Source organism: Chlorocebus sabaeus, chromosome 10, assembly GCF_047675955.1.
Source record: "Chlorocebus sabaeus isolate Y175 chromosome 10, mChlSab1.0.hap1, whole genome shotgun sequence".
NCBI classification, from domain to species: domain Eukaryota; kingdom Metazoa; phylum Chordata; class Mammalia; order Primates; family Cercopithecidae; genus Chlorocebus; species Chlorocebus sabaeus.
In genome coordinates this window covers 99,118,514-99,132,157 of record NC_132913.1, presented here as the reverse complement: position 1 = coordinate 99,132,157, position 13,644 = coordinate 99,118,514, and the positions used below count along the sequence as shown (strand labels likewise).

Genomic DNA, 13,644 nt, shown 5'->3' with positions numbered 1-13,644 from the left:
CCTTTTCTTTAAGTCCAATATAAATCAGTATCACAATGTTTTCTTACAGGACAATGGTGATAATTGCACTTTACATGTCACTTGGGACATGGAACTCTTTAAAATACCAGCCCAAGTGAACATCTAGCCTGTAGAATTAGGGATTTGGTTGTCAGTGCTATACTTTAAGACTAAATATAAATGCTTTGAATAAGTGTAAACTGAAATAATTTTTCACTATTAGCTAATTTTAAACCAATTCTCAATGTAGAAATTATTGGATACATGCTAAGCACTTTAAGCTTCAGTAGCCATAAATGGCCTATTTACTGACACTGGAAAAAAGAGTTTTATGAAATTTTAGAAACACACATGACTCTTAAATTATCAAATTTTGTAGTATTTGTTGAATTTTATAGAAAACAACCTTCTCATGTTTTGGCAGTGTTTCATTAACAAGTATTATGAAGTTTATTTGTAAATGAAAGTAATATTTGCTATGTTGCAGGCCTGCATGAATTTCAATGACAGTGGAGCATGTGTTACTCAGTGTCCCCAAACCTTTGTCTACAATCCAACCACTTTTCAACTGGAGCACAATTTCAATGCAAAGTACACATATGGAGCATTCTGTGTCAAGAAATGTCCACGTAAGTAACAGAATAAGAATAACCAAATTAATTGGGTCATTATTTGAAATCAAAGGAATTTTATGTAAGTTTAGTTTAATTTGAAACTTGTAAGAATATTATAAGTACTTTGGGTATAGGTACTATTGTCCCCATTTTATAAATAAAGAAATTAACCCAAAATTTAAAGTTATTGGTGTAAAGTTTCATAGCAAAGGAATGACATATCTGAGGTTATAAAACTCTTACTGTGGCAGGGTGCAGTGACTCACACCCGTAATCCCTGCACTTTGGGAGGCTGAGGCAGGTGAGTCACCTGAGGTTAGGAGTTCGAGACCAGCCTGACCAATATGGTGAAACCCTGTCTCTACTGAAAATACAAAAATTAACCAGGCGTGGTGGTGGGCGCCTGTAGTTCCAGCTACTCTGGAGGCTGAGACAGGAGAATTGTTTGAACCTAGGAGGTGGAGGTTGCAGTGAGCCGAGACAGTGCCACTGCACTCCAGCCTAGGTGACAGAGCGAGACTTCATCTCAAAAACAAACAAACAAACAAACAAACAAACAAAACCTCTTACTGTTTTTACTATACCACAATATTTTTGCCTATCATACTGTTTCTCCAAAAAAGTAATTAGTTAAGTGGCAGCAAGCTATGTATTGAATAGGATCTGCTTCTAATAACAATGGATTTTTACCTAAAATTATTTCTGAGTCCTTATTTGTAACTAGAATACTTAGCATTTCATTTTTAATATCAAGTTAACCTTAAACAAAACATATATATATGCATATATATATATTTAATAGCAAATTAGCCTTAAGCAAAACACACACATGCATATATATAAAGGGTATGTTAAAGGATCTTAAACAAATTGATAACATCCTGAGGATTCAAAATGACAGACTTAAATTTCATCAGGTGTTCAGGATAATATATTGACATTTACTTGAGTCTTTTTTTTTTATTTTTATTTTTTTGATTTGAGTAACCAATGGGACATTTCCTATTGGAAAGGCTGAAAAAAAATCACTATGTATGTCTATATACTCATTTAAAAGAATTCTTTATAGTCTATGCTATACATACAATATGACTGACTTCACTTTGTGTATGTGATACAGTAGGAAGTACCAGCTGACCATCCATAATACAAAAATTCAAAATCTGAAATGCTCCAAACTTTGAAACTTTTAGAGTGCTGACATGATGTCACAACTGGAAAATTTCACACCTGACCTCATGCGATGGGTCACAGTCAAAATGCACACAACACAGTTTATTTAATGTTCCCAAGGGGGAAAACACACATACACACACACACACACACGCACACGCACACACACTCAGCCCCTTTTAACTGCGGTACATCTTTTCCATGCATACCCAGATTTCCCCAGGGATGCACACCCACAAAGGGTAATAAAGTGGCACATGTGCAGGCCAGACATACCAATGGTAGGTTTTCCAAAATGCCATTTTGTGGTGTTGAAATATTGTTGGAAATGTCAGAAAGGCCTGCAGCTATCCCTCTGGGTAATAAGAGTGGTAAGAATAAGAGGAAACATTTATGCTTATCTATAGCACAGAAAGTCAAGCTTTTGGAGAAAAGGAAGAATAGTGTACATATGCAACATCATAGAGAAGAGAAGAGTACAGTGTTGGTATGAACACCTTATGTGATCTGAAGAAAAATAAGGATAAACTGTTCTATACTGAAAATGACTAACGGAAGTTAATGAAAAATAGAATAGCACTGAATAAAGCTAATGATGAAGATCTTGCTTGTGTACTGAAAGAGTGGATTTGTCAGCATGTAGATGAACATGCCACATAATGGTATGCTGATCATGAAACAAGCAAAGATCTAGCACAGTGAACTGAAAGTTGAAGAGAACTGTAAATATTCAACAGGCTGGACACAGAAGTTTAAGAAAAGACATGGCGTTAAATCTTTAGAGATTCGTGGTGACAAAACATCTGCTGATCACAAAGCAGTGGAGAAATTCATCATTGAGTCTGTCAAGGTCATCACTGATAAAAATCTGACACTAGGACAATTTTGTGATGCTGATGAAACATCACTGTTTTGGCATTGTTCCTCCAGAAAGATATTGACCACGGTTCACTAGACAGCCTCTGCAGAAATGAAGGATGCCAAAGACAGAATAACTGTGCTGGAATGTGCTAATGCAGCAGGCACACATAAATGTAAACTTGCTGTGATAGGCAAAAGCGTGCATCCTCACTGTTTCCAAGGAGTGAATTTCTTACCAATTATTATGCTACTAAAAAATGTATGGGTTATCAGGAACAGCTTTTTTTATTGGCTTCACCCAAACATTCTATGCTAGTACCTCCTGCTCACTGCTGGGAAGCTGAACTGGATGTTGACTGCAAGGTTTTGTTTTTCCTTGACAACTGTTCTACTCATCCTGCAGCTGAAATTCTCATCAAAAATAATGTTTATGCCATGTACTTTCCCCTAAATGTGACTTCATTAATTCAGCCATGTAAACAGATTATCCTTAGAGCAATGAAGAGTAAATACAAAAACACTTTCTTTTTTTTCTTTTTCTTTTCTTTTTTTTTTTTTTTTTTTGAGATGGAATCTCATTCTGTCACCCAGGCTAGAATGCAGTAGCATGATCTCGGCTCACTGCAAGCTCCGCCTCCTAGATTCAAGCGATTCTCCTGCCTCAGCCTCCTGAGTAGCTGGGACTACAGGCATGTGCCACCATGCCTGGCTAATTTTTTGTATTTTTAGTAGAGACTGGATTTCACTGTGTTAGCCAGGATGGTCTCGATCTCCTGATCTTGTGATTCACCCACCTTGGACTCCCAAAGTGCTGGGATTACAGACGTGACCCACCCCATCTGGCCAAAAACACTTTCTTGAGCAGCATGCTAGCAGTAGTCAACAGAGGCCTGGGTGTGGGAAGGTTTTCAAAGGGAACTTAGCATGAAGGATACTGTATATGCTGTTGTCAATACTTGGAACACAGTAACTAAAGACACAGTTTTGCATGCCTGGTACAACCTCTGACCTATTACTATATTCAGGAAAAAGGAGGTTACTTGGAAAAATTCCCTATGTCAAGTGAGAAAAAAATATGCCCTCAGAGTTCATCAGTAAGCTGGAAGAAGTGATTATCACAGAAGTTTTTAACATTGGTAACAAGTTGTTCCTTCATTGACTGATGGTGAAATTGCAGAAGTCACTCTGAATCAAAGCGATTGTGGTAATAGTGACAATGAAAATGTTTTTAACATTGCGCAAAAAGTACCTACAGATGATATGATGAAAATGTGTTATGGGATCATTGAAGGACTAGAGCATGGTGTGTTCATAACAGAACAAGAAATCATGGGAGTTTATAAAATCAAAAAGAGACTTCTAAGACAAAATTCACTGTTGTTAATGGGCAGATGACCCTGGAGGAAACATTTTAAAAAGCCATCCAGCAGAAAGCCCCCTTATCCCTGTAGGACCCATTCCCTGGTTTCTCAGCTCTTTCCACTGTTTCTTTTTACCTAAGAAAACACAGTGTATCGTAACTTTTTAATCAAAACACAGCATCATAGATGGACACGAAAAGCCTGCATTATTTGTTGTTGCTGTTGTTTCACAGCTGATACAGGTATTCTAGTGATTCTACTGTGATACCTAGTTATTCCGAACACATTATCTTTTCACTATGTTAGTGATATATCATTTTTTTTTTTTACTTTTACGTATTAATATGTGAGTAAGTGTAAGAATATGATTGCTTGTCAGTAGTATATAAATTTGGTGTTATGAATGACAGTGATGCCAAACAACCACAGATTGTCTATGTGGGTGACTGAGATAGTGACGTCTTTGTTTCTGATGGTTCAATGTACACAAACGGTGTTTCACACCAAAAATTACTTAAAATATTGTATAAAATTACCTCAGGTCAGGTGTATAAGATATATGGAATCATAAAAACTGAATATTGTTTTTAGACTTGGGGTTTATCTGCAAGGTATTTCATTATGTTTGTGCAAATATTACAAAATCCAAAACATTCTGAAATCTGAAACACATCTGGTCCCAAGCATTTTGAATAAAGTATACTCAATCTGTATAAGGAACATGGGATTAGAGTGGCTATGGATTGTGGCTTTGTTCCCTTATTAGTCATGTGATTTTTAAATAAAACCTTCAGTTCTCTATTTCTTCTTCTTTAAGATGTGGGTTATAAAAATTATATCTTCTGGCCGGGCGAGGTGGCTTATGCCTGTAATCCCAGCACTTTGGAAGGCCGAGGCAGACAGATCATGTAAGGTCAGGAGTTTGAGACCAGCCTGGCCAACATAGTGAAATCCCATCTCCACTGAAAATACAAAAATTAGCTGGTTGTGGTGGCACACACTTGTAATCTCAGCTATTTGGGAGGTTGAGGTAGGAGAATGCTTGTACCCGGGAGGCAGAGGTTGCAGTGAGCCGAGATCATGCAGTTGCACTCCAGCATGGGCAAAAAGAGTGAAACTCTGTTTCTCTCTCTATATATATAAATATGTATATAAATAAATATATATAAATATATATATTTTCCCTCCTTTCTTTCCAAAGCCATTATAACAGTCAAAGAGATAGGATATAAGGATGAGAGGAGTAGATTTTTTATTTTTTTGGAGACAGAGTCTCATTCTGTCACCCAGGCTGGAGTGGAATGGCACAATCTCCACTCACTGCAACCTCCGTCTCCCAGGTTCAAGCGATTCCCCTGCCTCAGCCTCCTGAGTCACTGGAATTACAGGCAATGCCACCATGCCCAGCTAATTTTTGTATTTTTAGTAGAGTCTGGGTTCATCAACATGACAAACATGTTGGCCAGGCTGTCTTGAACTCCTGATCTCAGGTAATCCACCTGCCTCGGTCTCACAAATTTCTGGGATTGCAGGCATGAGCCACCATGCCAGGCCGAAAGGGATATATTATTTAAAAAGGCTTTGAAAACACAATTCTAGTCATTGTTATGTAACATGTTCATATCTATTAAAATAAAAATTGTACTTTGACTTCTTTATGTATATACATAAATTTATATGTGTTTAATATGTCTCTTAATTAGCATTTTAAAGTCACAGGCACACTAATGCCAAGACAGCAAAGATTTTGTATCTTAAATATTTTAATATTCATACCAGTCCTTTTTCATCTAATAACCTCTTATCTAAAGTCACCCTATATGTCACCATTTACCATCCTTAGAAAACTGAGGGCTTGACAGTATTGTACGGTGGGGCTAAATGATATTTTCCCTTTTCTTAGACATATATTATATTACTACCTAATGTACTACCTTCAAATTAGGATGCATTTCCCAAAGACAGTCAAACCTATGCTTTCTTGGAGTTTTTTTTTTTTTTTTTTTTTTGGTGCTTTCCCTTTTATTCAAGTCCTTAGGTTGAAGCCCAAGGGTTGGGTGAGAGCAGAAGTACCAGGTAAATTTGAACTCAAGAATACTCCTTTTCTTTACTATAGCATTTATAGTGGTTCACCTGAAAGCCATCAACTCCAAACTGTAGCAAGTGGCTAAACATGAAGACCTATTGTGTGAAATTACATGACTTGTTTACTTTAAATGTGGTAACTTGCACTCTTCCTTTCTTAAATTAGTTTATGTATCTCAAACTGCAGGGTAATTTAAAGCACTTCAGTATTTTTCTATGAAAAAATTTAAATCTCTGATGGGCCTGGCTTACATGGCTTGGTTTGCCAAATTGAAGTTTTCTCGGGAAAACAAGGACATTAAGCTTCTAAATGCAGGCCTACATTTCCTAATCCAGATTTCTGAAATTTAAAAACTCCAAAAATACATTTTCTGAAACTCATTTGGCTGCAAAACTTGAATCTAACTGATATAAGGCTAATTATACTACTTGCTCATTCCACTCAGTAGAAATGTGAAAGTGTTTCATTGTAGTGTATTTCCCAAGATGTATTAGTTTGTTCTTATGCTGCTATAAAGAAATACCTGGGGGGCACCCAAGATGGCCAAATAGGAACAGCTCCAGCCTCCAGTTCCCAGCCTGAGTGACACAGAAGATGGGTGATTTCTGCATTTTCAACTGAGGTACCGGGTTCGTCTCACTGGGGCATATCAGACAGTCGGTGCTGGTCAGCCAGTGCAGCCCAACCAGCGAGAGATGAAGCAGGGCAAGGCATTGCCTCACATGGGAAGTGCAAAGGGGAAGGGAATTCCTTTTCCTAGTCAAGGGAAATTGAGACACACAACACCTGGAAAATTGGGTAACTCCCACCCTAATACTGTGCTTTACCATGGGTCTTAGCAAACAGCACACCAAGAGATTATATCCCACACCTGGCCCAGAGGGTCCCATGCCCACGGAGCCTCCCTCATTGCTAGCACAGCAGTCTGAGATCTAACTACAAGGCAGCAGCAAGTCTGGGGGAGGGGCGCCCACCATTGCTGAGGCTTAAGTAGGTAAACAAAGCCTCCTGGAAGCTCGAATTGGGTGGAGCCCCCCTCAGCTCAAGGAGGCCTGCCTGCCTCTTTAGACTCCACCTCTGGGAACAGGGAATAGCTAAACAAAAAGCAGCAGAAACCTCTGCAGATGTAAATGTCCCTGTCTGACAGCTTTGAAGAGAGCAGTGGTTCTCCCAGTCCGGAGGTTGAGATCTGAAAACGGACAGACTGCCTGCTCAACTGGGTCCCTGACCCCTGAGTAGCCTAACTGGGAGACATCCCCCACTAGGTGCAGAGCGACACCTCACACCTCACATGGCTGGGTACACCTTTGAAATGAAGCTTCCAGAACAAGAATCAGGCAGCAACACTTGCTGTTCAACAATATTATATCTTCTGCAGCCTCCGCTGCTGATACCCAGGCAAACAGGGTCTGGAGTAGACCTCAAGCACACTCCAACAGACCTGCAGCTGAGGATCCTGACTGTTAGAAAGAAAACTAACAAACAGAAAGGACACCCACACCAAAACCACATCAGTATGTCACCATCATCAAAGACCAAAGGCAGATAAAACCACAAAGATGGGGAAAAAGCAGTGCAGAAAAACTGGGAATTCAAAAATCAGAGCACATCTCCCCCTCCAAAGGAATGCAGCTCATCGCCAGCAATGGAACAAAGCTGTACAGAGAATGACTTTGACGAGTTGAGAGAAAAAGGCTTCAGTCAATCAAACTTCTCAGAGCTAAAGGAGGAACTACATACCCAGTGCAAAGAAACTAAAAACCTTGTAAAAAGAATGGAAGAATGGATAACTAGAATAATCAATGCAGAGAATATCGTAAACGAACTGATAGAGATGAAAACCATGACACAAGAACTATGTGACAATTGCACAAGCTTCAGTAACTGACTTGATCAACTGGAAGAAAGAGTATCAGTGATTGAAGATAAAATGAATGAAATGAAGCAAGAAGAGAAGTGTAGAGAAAAAAAGAGTAAAAAGAAATGAACAAAGCCTCCAAGAAATATGGGATTATGTGAAAAGACCAAATCTACATCTGATTAGGGTGCCTGAAAGTGAGGAGGAAATTGAACCAAGTTGGAAAACACTCTTCAGGATATCATCCAGGAGAATTTCCCCAACCTAGTAAGGCAGGCCAACATTCAAATTCAGGAAATACAGAGAATGCCACAAAGATACTCCTCAAGAAGAGCAACTCCAGAGAGAAAGGTCGGGTTACCCGCAAAGGGAAGCCCATCAGACTAACAGCAGATTTCTCAGCAGAAGCTCTCCAAGCCAGAAGAGAGTGGGGGCCAATATTCAACATTCTTAAAGAAAAGAATTTTCAACCCAGAGCTTCATATCCAGCCAAACTAAGTTTCACAAGTGAAGGAGAAATAAAATCCTTTACAGACAAGCAAATGCTTAGAGATTTTGTCACCACCAGGCCTGCCCTACAAGAGATCCTGAAGGAAGCACTAAACATGGAAAGGAACAACCGGTACCAGCCACTGCAAAAACATGCCAAATTGTAAAGACCATCAATGCTAGGAAGAAACTGTACCAACTAACGAGCAAAATATCATAATGACAGGATCAAGTTCACACATAACAATATTAACCTTAAATGTAAATGGTCTAAAAAGTCCAATTAAAAGACACAGACTGTCAAATTGGATATAGAGTCAAGACACATCAGTTTGCTATATTCGGGAGACCCATCTCACATGCAGAGACACACATAGGCTCAAAATAAAGGGATGGAGGAAGATCTACTAAGCAAATGCAAAACAAAAAAAAAGCAGGGGTTGCAATCCTAGTTTCTGATAAAACAGACTTTAAACCATCAAAGATGAAAAGAGACAAAGAAAGCCATTACATAATGGTAAATTGATCAATTCATCAGAAAGAGCTAACTATCCTAAATATATACGCACCCAATACAGGCGCACCCAGATTCATAAAACAAGTCCTTAGAGACTTACAAAGAGACTTAGATTCCCATACAATAATAATGGGAGACTTTAACACCCCACGACAAATTAGACAGATCAATGAGACAGAAAGTTAGCAAGGATATCCAGGAATTGAACTCAACTCTGCACCAAGCAGACCTAATAGACATCTCCAGAACTCTCCACCCCAAGTCAACAGAATATGCCTTCTTCTCAGCACCACATCACACTTATTCCAAAATTGACCACATAGTTGGAAGTAAAGCACTTCTCAGTAAATGTAAAAGAACAGAAATCACAACAAACTCTCTCTCAGACCACAGTGCAATCAAACTAGAACTCAGGACTAAGAAACTCAGTCAAAACCGTTAGACTACATGGAAACTGAACAACCTGCTCCTGAATGACTACTGGGTACATAACGAAATGAAGGCAGAAATAAAGATGTTCTTTGAAACCAATGAGAACAAAGATACAACATACCAGAATCTCTGGGACATTTAAAGCAGTGTGTAGAGGGAAATTTATAGCACTGAATGCCCACAAGAGAAAGCAGGAAAGATCTAAAATTGACACCCTAACATCACAACTAAAAGAACTGGAGAAGCAAGAGCAAACACATTCACAAGCTAACAAAAGGCAAGAAATAACTAAGATCAGAGCAGAACTGAAAGAGATAGAGACACAAAAAACCCTCCAAAAAATCAATGAATCCAGGAGCTGGTTTTTTGAAAAGATCAACAAAATTGATAGACTGTTAGCAAGACTAATAAATAAGAAAAGAGAGGAGAATCAAATAGACTCAATAAAAAATGATAAAGGGGCTATCACCACCGACCCCACAGAAATAGAAACTACCATCAGAGAATACTATAAACACCTCTACGCAAATAAACTAGAAAACCTAGAAGAAATGGATAATTTCCTGGACACTTACACTCTTCCAAGACTAAACCAGGAGGAAGTCAAATCCCTGAATAGACCAATAGCAGGCTCTGAAATTGAGGCAATAATTAATAGCCTACCAACCAAAAAAAGGCCAGGACCAGACGGATTCACAGGCAAATTCTACCAGAGGTACAAGGAGGAGTTGGTACCATTCCTTCTGAAACTATTGCATTCAATAGAAAAAGAGGGAATCCTCCCTAACTCATTTTATGAGGCCAACATCGTCCTGATACCAAAGCCTGGCAGAGACACAACAAAAAAAGAGAATTTTAGACCAATATCCCTGATGAACATCGATGCAAAAGTCCTCAATAAAATACTGGCAAACTGAATCCAGCAGCACATCAAAAAGCTTATCCACCATGATCAAGTGGGCTTCATCCCTGGGATGCAAGTCTGGTTCAACATACACAAATCAATAAATGTAATCCAGCATATAAACAGAACCATAGACAAAAACCACACGATTATCTCAATAGATGCAGAAAAGGCTTTTGATGAAATTCAATAGCCCTTCATGCTTAAAAGTCTCAATAAATTCGGTATTGATGGAACATATCTCAAAATAATAAGAGCTATTTATGACACACCCACAGCCAATATCATACTGAATGGGCAAAAACTGGAAGCATTCCCTTTGAAAACTGGCACAAGACAGGGATGCCTTCTCTCACCACTCCTATTCAACATAGTGTTGGAAGTTTTGGGTAGGGCAATCAGGCAAGAGAAAGAAATAATAGATATTCTGTTAGGAAAAGAAGAAGTCAAATTGTCCCTGTTTGCAGATGACATGATTGTATATTTAGAAAACCCCATCATCTCAGCCACAAATCTCCTTAAGCTGATAAGCAACTTCAGCAAAGTCTCAGGATACAAAATCAATGTACAAAAATCGCAAGCATTCTTATACACCAGTAACAGACAAACGGAGAGCCAAATCATGAATGAACTCCCATTAACAATAGCTTCAAAGAGAATAAAATACCTAGGAATCCAACTTACAAGGGATGAAAGGACCTCTTCAAAGAGAACTACAAACCACTGCTCAGTGAAATAAAAGAGGACACAAACAAATGGAAGAACATACCATGCTCATGGATAGGAAGAATCAATATCATGAAAATGGCCATACTGCCCAAGGTAATTTATAGATTCAATGCCATCTCCATAAAGCTACCAATGACTTTCTTCACAGAATTGGAAAAAACTACTTTAAAGTTCTTATGGAACCAAAAAACAGCCCACATTGCCAAGACAATCCTAAACCAAAAGAACAAAGCTGGAGGCATCATGCTACCTGACTTCAAACTACACTACAAAGCTACAGTAACCAAAACAACATGGTACTGGTAACAAAACAGAGATAGAGACCAATGGAACAGAACGGAACCCTCAGAAATAATACCACATATCTACAGCCATCTGATCTTTGACAAACCTGACAAAAACAAGAAATGGGGAAAGGATTCCCTATTTAATAAATGGTGCTGGTAAAATTGACTAGCCATAAGTAGAAAATTGACTAGCCACACATCTACAGCCATCTGATCTTTGACAAACCTGACAAAAACAAGAAATGGGGAAAGGATTCCCTATTTATTAAACAGTGCTGGGAAAATTGGCTAGCCATAAGTAGAAAGCTGAAACTGGATCCTTTCCTTTCTCCTTATATGAAAATTAATTCAAGATGGATTAGAGACTTAAATGTTAGACCTAAAACTGTAAAAACCCTAGAAGAAAACCTAGGTAATACCATTCAGGACATAGGCATGGGCAAGGACTTCATGTCTAAAACACCAAAAGCAGTGGCAACAAAAGCCAAAAGCCAGAAACGACAAATGGGATCTAATTAAACTAAAGAGCTTCTGCACAGCAAAAGAAACTACCATCAGAGGGAACAGGCAACCTACAGAATGGGAGAAAATTTTTGCAATCTACTCATCTGACAAAGGGCTAATATCCAGAACCCATAAATAATTCAATCAAATTTACAAGAAAAAGACAAACAACCCCATCAAAAAGTGGGCAAAGGATATGAACAGACACTTCTCAACCGAAGACATTCATACGGCCAACAGACACATGAAAAAATGCTCATCATCACTCGCCATCAGAGAAATACAAATCAAAACCACAGTGAGATACCATCTCACACCAGTTAGAATGGCAATCATTAAAAAGTCAGGAAACAACACGTGCTGGAGAGGATGTGGAGAAACAGGAACACTTTTACACTGTTGGTGGGACTGTAAACTAGTTAAACCATTGTGGAAAACAGTGTGGCGATTCCTCAAGGATCTAGAACTAGAAATACCATTTGACTCAGCCATCCCATTACTGGGGATATACCCAAAGGATTATAAATCATGCTGCTATAAAGACACATGCACACGTATGTTTATTGTGGCACTATTCACAATAGCAAAGACTTGGAATCAACCCAAATGTCCATCAGTGACAGACTGGATTAAGAAAATGTGGCACATATACACCATGGAATACTATGCAGTCATAAAAAAGGATGAGTTCATGTCTTTTGTAGGGACATGGATGCTGCTGGAAACCATCATTCTGCAAACTATTGCAAGAATAGAAAAGCAAACACCATATGTTCTCACTCACAGGTGGGAATTGAACAATGAGATCACTTGGACACAGGAAGAGGAACATCACACACCAGGTCCTATTGTGGGGAGCGGGTAGGGGCGAGAGATAGCATTAGGAGATATACCTAATGTAAATGATGAGTTAATGGGTGCAGCACACCAACATGGCACATGTATACATATGTAACAAACCTGCACATTGTGCACATGTACCCTAGAACTTAAAGTATAACAAAAAAAAAAAAAGAAAAGAAAAGAAAAGAAATACCTGAGACTGGGTAATTGATAAACAAAAGAAGTACAATTGGCTCATGGTTCTGCAGGCTGTACAGGACACCCTGGGGAGAGCTCAGGAAGCTTTCAATCACAGTGAAGGTGAAGGGGAAGCAAGTATGTCTTCCATGGCTGGAGCAGGAGGAAGAGAGGGGCAGGAAGTGTTACACACTTTTAAACAACCAGATCTCATGCTAACTCACTCTTGTCACGACAACACCAAGGAGGATGGTGTTAAACCATGGGAAGCCGCCCCCATGATTCACTCACCTCCCTCCAGGTCCCACCTCCAATACTGGGATTATAATTTGACATGAGATTTGGATGGGGACACAGATCCAAACCATATCACCAGACCTGGAACAAAGAATGGCTATTTAATATCGTGTACGCACCTGTTGTAGGTTGGGTTCCCCTGAGATAGAAATTAGGTTATGATAAGGAGCAGTCTCAAAATCAACACTTTTTGGAGAAGGGAAGAAAGCAAGGTTGGACTTTGATATCATGCCAACAAAGTGCCTCTTTGTTGTGGTGGAGGCTTTCATGTGGATGTTGACTTGGAATACAAATTTTTCCATACTTTGTACCCACTCCCATGGATTCTCACATATCCCTTTGCCCCAGATTCTGTTTCTTCTCAAGTTTTCCAGTATTTCTTCTCTCAGGATAAGCTCATGAGTTCATATATATTCTAAGGTCAAGCAACTTCTCTTTTCATACAAAATGAGTAATCAGTTTTGCTACCTAAAATTATGCCTGTTGGTAAGATTTTCTCTTGTCTCTGTGTT

General features: G+C 38.9%; 1 protein-coding gene across 4 annotated transcripts in view; it reads left to right on the top strand.

Annotated features, from left to right (window-relative positions):
- ERBB4 (erb-b2 receptor tyrosine kinase 4) overlaps positions 1 to 13,644 on the top strand; it is a 1,160,906-nt gene that overhangs the window by 820,882 nt on the left and 326,380 nt on the right. For all 4 annotated transcript variants that reach the window (XM_007966140.3, XM_007966143.3, XM_007966144.3 and 1 more), the window contains exon 7: positions 488 to 629. In XM_007966140.3, coding sequence (XP_007964331.2) covers positions 488 to 629 — 142 coding nt within the window. The remainder of the gene's footprint in view (positions 1 to 487; positions 630 to 13,644) is intronic.